General features: G+C 47.0%; 1 protein-coding gene across 1 annotated transcript in view; it reads left to right on the top strand.

Annotated features, from left to right (window-relative positions):
• Window positions 1–15,664, top strand: part of MED13L (mediator complex subunit 13L) — a 205,707-nt gene that overhangs the window by 160,079 nt on the left and 29,964 nt on the right. The window contains exons 11-16 of the mRNA XM_071571766.1: window positions 876–1,098; window positions 1,978–2,083; window positions 3,086–3,210; window positions 6,534–6,633; window positions 10,081–10,301; window positions 13,243–13,448. Of these exons, the coding sequence (XP_071427867.1) occupies window positions 876–1,098; window positions 1,978–2,083; window positions 3,086–3,210; window positions 6,534–6,633; window positions 10,081–10,301; window positions 13,243–13,448 (981 nt within the window). The remainder of the gene's footprint in view (window positions 1–875; window positions 1,099–1,977; window positions 2,084–3,085; window positions 3,211–6,533; window positions 6,634–10,080; window positions 10,302–13,242; window positions 13,449–15,664) is intronic.

Below are 15,664 nucleotides of genomic sequence, written 5' to 3'. Positions count from 1 at the left end.
GAGTGAAGATTCTGATGAGGGCACTGTGGGGGCACTTCAGGGGGGATTGTCCAGTTGGGTTTCAAACTTCATTATGCCTTCTGTAAGTAGTAGCTATTCCTATATGGTGGAATAACTGTGCTGTTTGTAACCCCACTCTGACAGTGGTGGAAGCTTTGCTGGCACCTTCAGTCTCTGGAGGATGGAAACAAAGCCCCAACAGCCCCTCTGGGCTGTGCACAGCAAAGAGAGCTGCAAACCTCTTGTAAATACACTGCAGAAAAACTGCAGTTAACACACATTGACTTGTCAGTGAAGACCATGAACAACTACATTTGAAGGAAATTTTAGCTGTCTCCTTCTATTTCTATTTTTATAAACTTGGGTTTTCTTTTATGCAAAGAATTTTATTTATCACTTTAGTGTGAGGATCTGGATATATTTTATGCCAGCCTAAACATTACCTCTGCATCCTGACAATCCATTTAAAAAATGTCCCAGGGAGAGCAGTTAATGAAAATGTGTGAGCAAAAATTAACTGAGGAAGAGTTTTTGAGTTATAAGAACATTAGTTTTGGTAATTACAGTGGTGTTTGCTTGACTTTTCCAGGATGTATTTCAAAGTGTTTTCATTCATATAGTAACAAAATTAGTTCTTCTTTCATTGTCCCAAAGTAGATCTAAATACAGTAAAACATTTAATACTAAACATAGCCAAATACATCCTTTATTTGAGGAAAAAAGCATATTTCTGCTGGGTCAAGGGGCATGGAGAGAGCCTTGGGCTGTATTTGTGTGACAGCTACAGATCTCAAGAGCTGTTTTGTCTGTGCTGTGAAAGGTATGTTGGTTTTGTTTCACGGTGGCTTTGTTTGCTTGTTTATTTTCCCTCCCAGGCTCTTGGCACAGCCCAATAAACGGTTTAAGATTTTGGAAGAGCAGAAGCCAGTGCAGCCCCTGAACTATTTGGAGCCCCTGTCTCTACTAACACAGCCTGGGGAGGGCTGGGGGGACACCAGTGACCCTTACACCTTTGAGGATGGTGACATCAAGTACAGCTTCACTGTCAACAAAAAATGCAAACTTGGGGCTGAGAAAGATCCTTTGAAAAAGACCAAGGTAAGGTGTAAATCCAGGCTCTGTCTCTGGTGTTCTCACTGGGTTTATACTGGGACATGGTGTTTGCTGTGCAGCTCTCTGGCAGACACAGGCCTGTTCCACAGGTTATAATCTCAGGGGTGTTGTGTTTATTTCCTGCACCAGCACTGGAAAAAATGAATTTAATTATGGTACTTTTGAACTGGTATTTGCTGTATATATTCATATTTATTTTATATATGTATGTGTGTATATATATATATATATTCAGCTTTGGCAGCAGCAGGTTCCAGATTTAGGTTAAGAAGTGAAAGATTTTGAGCCTTATATTCACTTTCAGAGACTAAAGAATTTTGTGTTTTGGTTTTTTGCTCCTTTGCTTCAGCTTGACAGATACCTCAGGGTAAAGCTCAAGTCCCTCCAGCCCAAGTTTGGTTTCCTTCCTTTGGGCAAAAGGAGTGTAACCTTCTGCTGAGAGGGACACTATTGCTTTGGATATTTCCTTGGAGCTGTTTTTCCACATGGGAGAAAAAGAATTTGGTCACCATTCTTTGACCATCACCTGCAAATACTCCTTATGTCTGGCTGCTCACTCCCTTGTTCTTGTGCAGGCACCCACCACATTTAACACTCTAAAAGGTGTTTTCTCTGGAGAATTTTAGGTGGATAATTACCTGTTCTGGCTGTCAGCTCATTCCATGTACATGGAGTCTCTGTAAATCAGTGTTATCCCATGTTTTTTCCCAAGGTGTATGTAAATAGCAGACAACTGTGTTCTTTTCCCTTCTTAAATGCATTTTTTCTGCTCAGAGCCCTGAGTTTGGCTTGACATAGGAAAGCAGTTGTTCTTACATAACTTAAATTAATATTCATTAAAAACCCTGGGATTTTTTTGTGCAGGCAGAAGATGGAATTGGTACCAAGGAAATCCCCCCAATGGGACATTCCACCCCAGTTCCTGATGGGAAGGATGCCATGTCCATTTTCAGTTCTGCTCCTAAGGCTGGTGAGTAACAGCCCTTTGATTCACTCTGCAGTGCAAAACTACTCAGTGCTCTGCAGTGACACCTGGAAGGAGGGATCACACCCTGCCCTTCTGACTGTACCAGGAGAGCTGTAGGCAGCTCCTGAGCTGGAAAAGCTTTTGCCTGTCCCTTTTATAATAACACAATTATCTTTGTTTTTAGAATATTAAATGAGCAGCAGCTCCCTCCATTCTCCCTGCCCTGACCTTCAGTGGTTGTTTAACCCTTCCCTGGGGGTGGGGCTGCCTTTAGGCTGCAGAGGGGCCTCAGTGCCTCTTGCCTGTGCCCTGTGGGGGCAGAGCTGTGTCTGTGCCCCCCTTGCCCGTGTGTCTTGGGTTGAGCTGGCAAAACACCAACTGTCCAGGACAGAGTGAAAAGGGTTCCTCTTCTCCCCAACCAGCTAAGGGAAAAAGGAGAGGGAGAGGGAAAAAACCCTCAAACCAGGTTTATGCTGAAACTAACTACATGTATTTATGCAGAAAAAAGAGAAAATTAGGAGAAAACCACAATATAACACACACTTACACAAGTTATGTATAACAAGAAATAATTTCCCACTTCCCAGTAAACACAAATTCTACCATTTTAACTACAAATCATTCTAGAGAAGTCAGTTCTTCAGAGACAGACTTAAGCAGAGAGAAAAGCTAAGAACAAACATTTTACTTCTTTAAGATAACATGATGGTAAGCTGGTGCTCTGGGCTTGGGCCTCCCCATCCCTCCTGGGACAGCAGAGTGTCTTGCTGGGACCACAACTGGGAAGCAACTGCCCAAGCCACTCCCACACACCAGCTCTTACCCCTTTGGAGATGATGCAATATGGTATGGAATACAGTATTATTGGCTAGAAGAAGTCAGCTGTTAGCTAGCTCAGCCCAGCTCAAGTCAGCTGACAATTTCAGGCCTAATCTGAATTTAAAGCCTGACTTCTTGGCCTGCTTGGCTAAACCCAAACCCCGTGTGTCCCCTGTCCCTTGGCAGACACCCGGCAGGACGGCGCGGGCGCCCGCGGAGGCTCCGGCAGCCTCACCCAGGTGACAGACCTGGCCCCGTCCCTGCACGACCTGGACAACATCTTTGACAACTCAGATGAAGATGAGCTCGGGGTAAGTCCTTGTAGGACTGACTGTTCTGTAGCCAAAAGCAAGGGGGAGGAGAGGATGGAATTCTGTCTATTATCCCGAATGGATAGCGGTGATGCTTTCCAGGTAGGCAGGCTTGGGTGTTTTGTCTAGGAAGAATGGCTGACAACAGAGCATTCATTTCAGGAGATCCATCAAATAGATCAGTGTTGTCACAGGTTTGGCCTGGCTGTTGCCAACCCTGGACTGGCCCCCCTTCCCCCTCCCAGAACCTTCCCAGCAAAGGAAAGGGAAAAAAAAAACAGAAAAGACACGCACTCTAAAGAAACTGAACTGAATAAAAAGAATAAATTATATTTACTAACATTTACAAACTACACTGTATACACAATACACAGGATCCCACCCCCCAGGGGAGAGAGGAAGGGAGAAAAGGGGATTGATTAGCCAGAAAATAGGGAAGACACCAACCCAACCCAAAGAAACCAAATGAATCAAAACAAACACAATTAAAAACCTCAAGGAAGGGGAACAAGAATGAAACAATCTCACCCAGGACAGGAGAACCACCAGGGACCGGAGGGACCAGACTCCAACCACCTCCCTCCAGCTCCTCAGCCAAGGACAGGGAAGCAACAACAAAACACTCCCCCTCTGCTACGTGGAAGACACGTGTGGAATACTTGGAACTTCCTTAGACACAATGGTTACTGAGGAAGCCATGGGTCAAACCATTACAAGTGTGTAATTGAGGAATTGTAGATCACTTAGGGAACATCAAAGCCTGTGTTGTCTGACAGTTGTCTGTCAGTATTTTGTGTTTGAGAGTTGTGCAAAAGGTGCAAGTTTCATTCACTGGTGGTTTGTTATTTTGCCTCCTCTGAAAACCTGCCCAAAGAAAAATAAATTCAGCCTTACGGAATTTCAGTAACTCTCTGAAGTGTGTTTCCTTCTATTCCTGCAAGCACTGCAGAGAGGAATAGTTGCTGCTTGTTAGGAAATACAAAAGGCAAAGTGGATTTATATCAGTTATGAGGGGCAAAACATAGCCAGCCAATGCAAAGATTTGAATGGTTACTATCTTTTTAATAATCTAATATAGCCATAGTGATACAGAAGGTGATCCTAAAGGGACTGCTGGTAGACAGTAGTGTTTAAAAGTCTCATGTCTGGTTCTTGGCAGTACTTTACAAGTGCAGCAGTTTATTTACTGTGGTTCCTCACAGGCTGCACTTCAGATGTCACAGTTAAAATGCAAAATAAAACATCACCTTCTGTGAAGCTGGCCTGGACAGCCCTAATGTTCTTTCTGTCTTGGAGCTTGAATGTGTTGGGCTTACTCTGTGTCACATTGCCATGATTATCTTGGAGTAATCTAAACACAGAAACACGTAGAATAGTCATGTGCATTTCAAGCTCATTTTCAATACTCTGTGTGTGTACATAGAAGTATATATTTATATATTTGTATCAATATATGGGGAGTGTCTAGACAGGCAGATATTTTGTGTTATTTTAGTGTTGAAAGAAAGCAAATCTAGACTCTTTGGGAGGAGTTGGTGGGAGAGTAGGAAAGCACAAGTTTGCTTTGCTGTGACCTGCATGCAGGGGGTTCAGGGTGCCTGGGATGTGTGTCTCAGGCTGTGTCTCACACTGTGTGTCCAGGCTGTGTGTCCCAGGCTGTGTATCCCAGGCTGTCTCTCAGGCTGTCCCTCACCCTGTGTGTCTCAGGCTATCCCTCACATTGTGTGTCCCAGGCTGTCTCTCAGGCTGTCCCTCACAGGCTGTCCCTCACCCTGTGTGTCCCAGGCTGTCTCTCAGGCTGTCCCTCACCCTGTGTGTCCCAGGCTGTCTCTCACACTGTCTCTCAGGCTGTCTTTCATGCTGTCTCTCAGGCTGTCCCTCACCCTGTGTGTCCCAGGCTGTCTCTCAGGCTGTCCCTCACACTGTGTGTCCCAGGCTGTCTCTCAGGCTTTCCCTCACACTGTGTGTCCCAGGCTGTGTATCCCAGGCAGTCTCTCACACTGTGTATCTCAGGCTGTCTCTCACACTGTGTGTCCCAGGCTGTCTCTCACCCTGTGTGTCCCAGGCAGTCTCTCAGGCTGTCCCTCACACTGTGTGTCCCAGGCTGTGTGTCCCAGGCAGTCTCTCACACTGTGTGTCCCAGGCTGTCTCTCACCCTGTGTGTCCCAGGCTGTCTCTCAGGCTGTCTCTCACCCTGTGTGTCCCAGGCTGTCTCTCAGGCTGTCCCTCACCCTGTGTGTCCCAGGCTGTCTCTCAGGCTGTCCCTTACCCTGTGTGTCCCAGGCTGTCTCTCAGGCTGTCCCTCACACTGTGTGTCTCAGGCTATCCCTCATCCTGTGTGTCCCAGGCTGTCTCTCAGGCTGCCCCTCACCCTGTGTGTCCCAGGCTGTCTCTCACACTGTGTATCCCAGGCAGTCTCTCACACTGTGTATCCCAGGCTGTGTGTCCCAGGCTGTGTATCCCAGGCAGTCTCTCACACTATGTATCCCAGGCTGTGTGTCCCAGGCTGTGTGTCCCAGGCAGTCTCTCACACTGTGTGTCCCAGGCAGTCTCTCAGGCTGTCTCTCACCCTGTGTGTCCCAGGCTGTCTCTCAGGCTGTCCCTCACCCTATGTGTCCCAGGCTGTCTCTCACACTGTCTCTCAGTCTGTCTTTCATGCTGTCTCTCAGGCTCTCCCTCACCCTGTGTGTCCCAGGCTGTCTCTCAGGCTGTCTCTCACACTGTGTGTCCCAGGCAGTCTCTCAGGCTGTCCCTCACCCTGTGTGTCCCAGGCTGTCTCTCAGGCTGTCCCTCACCCTGTGTGTCCCAGGCTGTCTCTCACACTGTCTCTCACACTGTGTGTCCCAGGCTGTCTCTCACATAGTGTGTCCCAGGCTGTCTCTCAGGCTGTCCCTCACCCTGTGTGTCCCAGGCTGTCCCTCACCCTGTGTGTCCCAGGCAGTCTCTCAGGCTGTCCCTCACCCTGTGTGTCCCAGGCTGTCTCTCAGGCTGTCTCTCACACTGTGTGTCCCAGGCTGTCCCTCACCCTGTGTGTCCCAGGCTGTCTCTCACACTGTGTGTCCCAGGCTGTCCCTCACCCTGTGTGTCCCAGGCTGTCTCTCACACTGTGTGTCCCAGGCTGTCTCTCACACTGTGTGTCCCAGGCTGTGTGTCCCAGGCTGCCTCTCACCCTGTGTGTCCCAGGCTGTCTCTCAGGCTGTCCCTCACCCTGTGTGTCCCAGGCTGTCCCTCACCCTGTGTGTCCCAGGCTGTCTCTCAGGCTGTCCCTCACCCTGTGTGTCCCAGGCTGTCTCTCAGGCTGTCTCTCTGTGCTCTGTCCCCAGGCCGTGTCCCCAGCCCTGCGCTCCTCCAAGCTGCCACCACCGGGCTCCGAGGAGCGGCCGCTGGGCAAGGACAGCAGGACGGCGGTTCCGTACCCCCCCAGTGAGTACCACCCTGTGTGCCCCCCACACCCTCCCAGTGCCCTGCCCAGCACTGCCACACTGTGGGGGCTGCAACTGCCAGTGCTAAACACGGAGAGGATTTTACTGAGAACACTGGGGATAGACACACGTGCTTTTCATCTCACTGCTGAGACTGGAGATGCTTTCCTGTTGTCATTATTGTCCTGGACTGGAAGTATGGCAGGGGTTTGTTACAGATCTACATTTGGAAGCCAACCCCTCCATCCTCAGCTCAGTATTTAATCTCAGTCAGGCACTTACACCATTACCATCTCCCTGTTCAGGTACAAATCCTTCTCCAGTTCAAGAAGTGTTTGCACAACACTCTCATGGACAGGGTGGCATCTGTGCAGGGCCAGGAGCTGCACTGATCATCCTTCTGGGTCCCTTCCTACTCAGCATGCTCTGTGATAACAAAATCAAAGAACATAAACCTGGGACTTACCAACTGGCCATTGTGGTGCAGCCTGTCTTGGAAGAAAATTGCATTGAGCGTTTGACAAATTAAAACTAAAATCACCTTCAGGGTTTAATCTGGAAGTGCATGATTAAAATCAAAGGATGAGGTTCCAACTGAAGGCACGTCCTAGACCTTGGCAGGTGGTTGTGGGAGTGGTGCTTGTGCAGGCACTGCACGTGGACCAGGGAGGGCATGGGAGTGCAGGGAACTTAGGAATTAAATTTAACATGCTGGGATTGTATGAAATGCAGATTAAAACAATAAGGCCTTTTGTGTAAGGCCTGTGCCAACAGCCATTGGGAATGAGAACTTTGAGCTTTGTGGGTTTCCTGCATTGCTTTCACCTGACAGGAGGGTGGGACCAGGTGGGGTCGGGCTCTTCTGACGGGTAACAATGGACAGGAAGAGAGGGCACAGCATCAGGTTGTGCAAGGAGGGGTGTAGGTTGGACATTAGGGAAAAGTTCATCACTGAAAGGGCTGTCCAGCCCTGGCACAGGCTCCCCATCCCTGGAAGAGTTCAGAAAACATGTGGATGTGGCACCTTGGACATGGGTTACTGGTGGCCTTGGCAGTGCTGAGGAATGGTTGAACTTGATGTTCTCAAAGGTCTTCTCCAACCCAAACAATGCCATGATTCTGTTAATGTAGGGTGCATTTCTCTTGAGGTGTAGGAGGGATGTGTGTGTGTGAGAGGAGGAAGGGGAGAAGTTTTGGTGTAACACTAACGAATCAAATTACAAATTACAGATTAGTTAGTGGTGAGGAGGAAGAAGGTTTGATTTTTGTGGCTGCTATAAGCAGAAATCCAATCTCTCTGCAAATCATTCTTTAATGCCTTCTTATTAACTTCAGCTGGTAATGAGAACAAATTGAGGTGAAGAAAAAACCAGTGTGAGGGAGATGAGTCAGAGTTTTATGGACCCATAAAAGCTGTGCTGATTTACTCAAATGTAGAAGTTTGAAGCACACAGAGATTGGATTTTGCCAGGTTTAGTTGATCCACAGCTTTTTAAAATATGCAAGGCTTTTTCAAGCATGACACACATGAAAATGAATGATGATGGTTGCCTGTTGCTGTAGGGTTGGGGGACTTTTTGTAATTAAACTTTTTTATGAATCTGCACTGCAGAATTTTGCTAAGTGGAGTGAGCTGGAGGTGTGAAAATGATGCAGTGTGGGGCTGGGTGAGGGAAGTCAGAGACACCCTGCACTGCTGGTGTGGAGCTGTGGCCTTGGCACCAACTGTGGGGGCACAGCAGTGTCTGTGGGGCCCTGACATGCCTTGTACAGCACCAGAAATTCCTGCTGACCACCTTTCACTCTGACCTTTCCTCTCCAGTGTCTAAAACACATAAAAAACAGAGCAAACCAATCCAGCTGCCACCCTGGAGATTGTATTCCATGCCTGATTTGAGTAGAAAAGAGGGTTTTTTCCATTCTACAGGACCTGTTTTCAGCATTGATTTATCTTATATCAGGACAAGAATAAAAAAAATTTTAAAATTCAGAGACTGAGGAAGTGGGGAAATAAAAAAACCCAAAGGACTGAGTGGGAATAATTGATAGCCCACTCATTACTCTGCTGCTCCAGGCTGTGAAGGACTTGGAGTTCAGCTTTGACAGTGATGACCAACAGAACTCCATTTTGAGAGGGTTTCACCTGTTTGAGTTACTTCACTTTGTCTAAAGGATTCAGTAGCTTGGCTGTGTCTCCTCTGGGTACAAAAGCATCACATGAGGTGTGGCTTTGTTCAGGCAGAGGGGAGACACCTCCTGAGGCTGCAGCACCCTACAGAAATGCACTGTGGTGTGGGAATTCACACACTGGGTGTAGTTCCCATTCCATCACTTTCCTCTGCCCTTTGCAGGTAGTTTTGGAGCACAGTTGGCATTTCCACAGCACAGTGTTTACCAGTCAGAAATCCATCTATTGGTTCATGAATTTTCCATAATCTTTAGGCTGCAGATGTTACTGAATACAGGAATGGCTTTGTGCCCTGTCAGCTTGGGTATGGAAATGGGATTGGGCATTTAGTCTGTCAGAAAAGGTATTTAAAGGTATTTAAGAATTCACCTTTCTGTAGTTGCAGTGGCTCACCAGAGGGATGGATGGCTCTGTGAACTGTCCTAATTCAAATCAGGAAAATACAGCATTTATGCTGATTTTTGCACAAAATAAGTATGGAAGCTGGTAGGTGGAAGGAAACAGAATGTAGGTGGGGAGAACACACAGGTCTTTGCTGTGCTTTGTCTTTGCATTACACTGTAACAAGCATTTCTGTTGGGCTGGTTGTTCTGCTTAAAGAGAAAAATAGACAATGGATGATTCCATTGCTCTGATTTCCTGAGAAGGAATGCAGGGATTTTCCTGGCTTAGTGTCCTGTGGTGCAGAATGGTAACTGTGTGGTTTCCTCTGCCTCTTGGCACTTCTGGATGCCTCAGGTCTGGGTCTTCAGCAGGACTGCCCATGTTGGTGTTGCCATGGACCAAGTGAGGCTGCAGGGACTGTAGGAGTGGGGAAATGCAGCTCAGTGCACACCAATTCCAAAGGCCTCCTGATTCAGGGCTGGTGTCAGCCCTGGAAAAGGGAAGAAACTTCTCTGTGACTCCTCAGAAACAGTTGCTGGGTGAACTTTGCATCGATGGCAGTTCATCTCTTCTGGTATGAAGCATTAATTTGTTACTGCTCAGTTGTACATGGAATTTGCCCATCTACCAGTTTGTTGTTCCTGCTGAACAACAAGCTTGCAAAATATCCCTAGGAATTATTGGAATTTTCCCCTGGGAGTTAACTTTTTGTCTAGGTTTGTGCTGCTGTCAGAACTCCAGTAAGTCTGCAGAACCTTTGCCAGGTTTTAACTGATGAAATAAGAGCTAATGTTGAGTTGGTCTCTTCTGTTTTATTGAATTTCCTTGAGAATTTGTAATGTAATGACTAACAGTGTGTTATTCCATCATCTTCAGCTGTGGCAGATCTCCAAAGGATGTTCCCAACACCACCTTCTTTAGAACAACACCCTGCTTTCTCCCCAGTAATGAGTTATAAAGATGGAATAAGCTCAGAGACTGTGACTACCTTGGGCATGATGGAGAGTCCTATGGTCAACATGGTTCCAACACAGCTTGCTGAGTTCAAAATGGAGGTGGAAGATGGGTTAGGTAGCCCTAAACCTGAAGAAATCAAGGTAACATGCCAAAAACTTGGTACTTTTTATAAACTTGTCTATGTTTGCTTTGATTTTTACCAACAAGTCACATGGAACGTGTGTGGCAGACTAGAAATGTGAGCTGGACCCATGTAAAGTACAGTCTGGAGTTGGGGAAAAAATTCTTCTCTAGTAAAAGAGCTACTTAATTATTTCCCTGATTTTAACTGTAGGTGGTTTTCTACTGGTAATTTTTTGTCTGTAATGTTTTTGGGTGTTCTCAGGAAACAAACTGTATTGTCTGTGAGATGAGCCCTGTGTCCAACAGAAAGAATGTACATGTATGACACAACATCACCCTTGGGCCAAAGTGACTGTTAAATGGTGTGTTTCCTCAGATAATTTCTCTGTAGCACCTTTGCTCTGTGCCAGCTGGGATAAAATGTAGACAGGCTGCCTTTTTCTCTCTGAAATGTTCCTTTTTTGGTTAGGGTTGAAACTCTCTGAGAAAGCCCAGGGGTTGAACTTGCTCTGTTTCTTCTTCAGCTGATGTTACTTCCCAAGTTTTAAGGCCAGATGGGACCATTCTTATCTGACTTTCTGTATAACACAGGTCAGGTAATGTGACCTAGTTCCTCCTCTCTGGGGTCCTGTAGTTTCTGAGCAAAGAGCTGTTTGTGAGTGGGGACTGCTGGTTCTCACCTCCCAGATGTGTCCATTGCTCCATAGCATCCCATGGAGGGCTCAGCATCAGCACAGCTGTGCATGGGCTGTCTGTCATTGTTCCATCAGAGGGAGAGGAGGATACAGTCATTCTGCTTGTGTGTATCCTGCTTTGCTGAACTTCTGGGGCTGATTTTCCTCACTTTAGTCAGGAGTTGTCACCATATTTCCATGCATAAAGCCCGAGGGGTTTGAATTTAAAAATGCACATTTGTGCAGAATTAAACATCACCTGGTCCTGCAGCAAGTTCCTTTGGATGCAGGGAGTGAAAGGGAGATGCCCACTACAACTCTGCCTTCCTGGTGTCCCCAACCCTTGATTTTATAGCCTGATTCTTCTCCTTCAGGCCCAGCCTGTCCCTAACCTGCCACAGCCCCTTCCTTCCATTCCAGCAGCCGTTTCTCTCCCCATCACCACCTCCTGCCCTCTGTTATGTGCTCCTGGGAATGTTGGGATTAGCTGAAGGCTGAGTTTTAAGGGTGTGCATTGCTGGGACAGGGCTGCACCGTGGACAGGAAATGGGTGTGTGTTGATGTGAGAATGCTGGGGGAGCATCCATTGAGTATAGATGGTGTAGTCAGCTGGAATTGGTGCATTTTCCTGCCTGGCAGGAACAGTATCCCTCAGGCTGCAAGGGAGGCACTGCCAACCCACAGGGTGACTGCTTGACAGGAGTTTTTGGTTTGTCCTGGGGCAGGAAGCAGGACAGCCTGTGCATTCCAGGGCTGTGTCTCCATGTTACGGTGCAGAGTCTGGTCAGAGCCCGGAATTCCCAACTCCTTCCCAGGGCTGAGCTGGCAGAGCTTGTACCACCAGTTCTGTTGAGAAGGGGCTTCACAGAGGTGGGAGGGAGGCAGTGAGTTATCAGAGTGCCCACCTGGACACCAGACACATGCTCTGCTTTGGCACTGCAGGGTCTCTTCTTCCTTCCATGCTGAGCTCCTCCCTTGGAGGCACGTTGGGAAAAGGCCTCTGCTCAGAGCTGCAGGACAGCTGTGCTGCTGTCCAGCTACCACATCTAGTTCGTGTCTCTGCCAGTCTCTGTGCCATCACAGAAGTCTGAAATAAGATTTTTGTGAAGTTTCCAAGACTTTGCCTTGCCAAAGACCTTCCTGGGTTTTCTCTCCTGCTCGTGCAGTGAACTGTTTGCTTAAGAATAGGATCACTTGGGCCTGGAGAGAAAATCTCTGTTGGAATTTGAGCTGAAAGGTTTGGAGCGGGAGCTGATTTTAGGGCATCATTGATTCTGAAGATATTTTAATCTCCCTCACAACCATTGTAGGAGTATTAAAATACATGTTTTACTTCTGCCTGAGAACATTTCCAACTGCAGTTGACTTGCTTTTGAGTGTGTCCCACCTGCTCATACACACCAGTGGGGGGAACAAGCACTCAACCCATTGCTGCTCATGTTGAGGACATGGAAGTAGATTCCTTGTGCAGCTGGAGACAGAAATCCACACATTCCTCATCTCTCAACGCTTGACAAGGCACAGGGGAAAAATGGAAAGATCTAAGGAGGTGTTAATTGCTGTTACTGTTTTAATACTGATTTTTACTTTGCAGTAGTGCCTCTAAAGGACTAGTTGTGTTCTGAAAGCGACTTGGAATAGCTCTAGAAACTCTGGCTGAAGTTCTTGTCATCACTCTCTGCAAGCAAAAGTGACAGTCAATGAAAGCCCAGCTTGACTGATCTTCGTTTGTAGTTAATATTATGCTTACTAGATTGTTTAGATAATTTTATTTAATCCTCTATTTATATTTAATAATTGGCATGTGCAGTGTCGACTGTTATTACTAAAATTATATTAATCCCAACCGTGGGGTTATTCCGAGGCTGCCTCAAGGCACCTCAGGTTTCTTCACACTCTGACTAATTGTCAGGACAGAGGTCTTGCAAAATCAATCTTCTAAGTGCCTAAATTAGGTGCTTAAAGTTAGTGTGAAGGATAGTGTGAAAATTTCATAGTGAACTCCTCATGTTTCAGACATGGCTTGTCTTAAACGAGCCCACTGCAATTGTGAACCTCCTGCCATTAAGAGGTGCAGCATCTCGGGATGACAGGGAGCCTCAGCTGAGTTTCCTTGAAGGAACTGCTCTTGAATGTTCTGTAGCATGAACAAATATACTTAATTTGGGGGGGAAAAAGAACAGTTGTAGAGGGTTCAAACAGTGCAATGGTTTTTAATGAAAAATAAATCTCTAAGGACCAGCCTGGCCATGTTGGTGTAACCACTGCCACTTGGATGTTACAGGATTTTTCGTATGTGCACAAAGTTCCATCATTTCAACCTTTCGTGGGCTCCTCCCTGTTTGCTCCCCTGAAGATCCTGCCCAGCCAGTGCCTCCTACCTCTGAAGGTCCCAGACAGCTGCATCTTCAGGCCCTCGTGGGCTGTGCCTCCGAAGATCGAGCAGCTGCCCCTGCCGCCCGCAGCCTCTTTCATCCGTGACGGCTACAAGTGAGTGCAGAGCCCTGGCAAGGACTGGTCCAGCCCAGGCCTACCAGCACTGCTTACCTGGAGTGGTTGTGGGTGTTAGCAGAGCTTTAACCTGCAGAAGGACCTCCTCTCCTCTCCTCTCCTCTCCTCTCCTCTCCTCTCCTCTCCTCTCCTCTCCTCTCCTCTCCTCTCCTCTCCTCTCCTCTCCTCTCCTCTCCTCTCCTCTCCTCTCCTCTCCTCTCCTCTCCTCTCCTCTCCTCTCCTCTCCTCTCCTCTCCTCTCCTCTCCTCTCCTCTCCTCTCCTCTCCTCTCCTCTCCTCTCCTCTCCTCTCCTCTCCTCTCCTCTCCTCTCCTCTCCTCTCCTCTCCTCTCCTCTCCTCTCCTCTCCTCTCCTCTCCTCTCCTCTCCTCTCCTCTCCTCTCCTCTCCTCTCCTCTCCTTCCCTCCTTGCTTTCCTTTCTTTCTTCAGATTTGTCATTGTCTGAGGTCAAGGCAGCTCTCATGGCAGGACCATGTGATTTAAACCCAGCTTTTGGCAGTCAGGGGTGTCTCAGTGTCCACTGCACTCTGAGTGCTTCTAAAGCACAGGGACCTGAATTAATGGCAAATCCTGATACAGGAAAATGCTGTGATTTGGCATAAACAGAAGTGTTGGGAGATAGAGTGAATGCACTGAACCTCTCACCCCTGTCCCTTCCCATTTCCATGTCCAGCTCTCCAGCCCAGTCAGGCTGCCTTCTGCTTGGTACATGGGTGTCAGTTTGAGCTCCAGGCTGATGATCTCTCATCCTGAGAATTCCAGTTTGTCTTCTGAGGACTCTGAAAGTGTTAAGTGGGGCTGTGAGAGCTCCCCCCTGTGTTCTCAGTGGGCTCTTTTGAGCCCCTGTGTGTCCCCTAAGGGGTGACCTGAGAGCTGTGACCACACAGACATTGTCCATGTCCTGTGATGTCCTGTCCTTTTGAACACCAAAATAAAAAATGCCAAGTACAAGAGTGCTGTGGCCTGTAAGGAGACACTGCCATTAATTTTCAAGGCTTGTATTCCTCACTCAGTTCTCAGAAATTAGCCATGTTTTTATGGAGGAAATTCGTTGCTAGAGGTTTTGAAAGCTAGCAAGAATTTGCACCATTAAATTAATAAAACCTCTTAAAAGGCAGAACAATAGTACAAAGGTCTCCTGCTGCACTTCTTCATTTCTGGAGGAAGTAGTCTGTATCTTTAAATCAGTCTGTAAATCCTTTAAATCAGTCCTTTTGCAGCCCCAAAGGATCCTTCAGTGTTCTCAAAAGAATTGCAAAGATGAAATTGTAAACCCTTGATGCAGTGCCTGGGGAGCAATTTAATTCTCAGGTTTTTTCATAATAGTAACTGATGCACCAGACCTGAGCTGGTTATTAATTTCAGGTATTTGTTGGGGAAAAAACCCCTTTCATTTTCAATGTAATCCAATTAGAGTGAGGATTATTGCTGCAGGCTTCCGACAGAGTGGTGATTGCCAATCAAGGTTTCTAGGTCACCTTTTCTTATTAGTCTGAGGCACTCTGTGCTTCAGCTCCACAACTCCTTCAGCCTTGGGTCATTATTTTCCCCTCTCCTGCTCTGAGCTGGACACACATCAGCTCAGGGTAATAAAATGATTGTAAGGAATAAGGTCTTCACTGTTTTCCTTTCAAGTCATTAATGTGAGCATTCAAATGATAGTCAGTAACACCTGAAATACACTGTAAGAGCAAATAAATATGGAAAAATCCTGTTTCCCCTCCTTTATCCAGAGACTCATTGAGCTCTTATGCTCTTTCCTTGCCCTGATGTATAATGAACACATGGCAAGAAAAGTGAGACTGGGGAAGGAAAAAGTAAAGGTCATCTTCTTTGACTGGTCCCATGTCACCTGTTTCTTGAAAGGGGTCATTGCAATTGAAGAGAGATCCCATGGGAATGTACAAACTGTTCTGTGGTCACTTGAATTTGGCAGAAAATGACAAAATAGAGTAACGAGAGCCAGTTGTGAATGGAGATGACCCAAAGATATGATCCTGAGCTTTACTGGGCTAAGAGTTTGTAATGGAAGGTGTCCCATTGTGCTGTGGACTGTGGAATCCCCAAGGAGGGTTTGCATTTCTAGAACTGGACAAACTGTTACCAGCTGTGTGTCCCTGTGAGGTGATACGGTGTGTCAGTGCCACAGCATGACTTCTGACAGCTCTTTAAAGGGATAATTTCCAAAACAAACTAAC

The sequence above is a fragment of the Pithys albifrons genome, chromosome 17 (assembly GCF_047495875.1).
Source record: "Pithys albifrons albifrons isolate INPA30051 chromosome 17, PitAlb_v1, whole genome shotgun sequence".
Lineage (NCBI taxonomy): Eukaryota > Metazoa > Chordata > Aves > Passeriformes > Thamnophilidae > Pithys > Pithys albifrons.
Note: the sequence above shows the minus strand (reverse complement) of the source record. Positions and strands in the feature narration are given on the sequence as shown.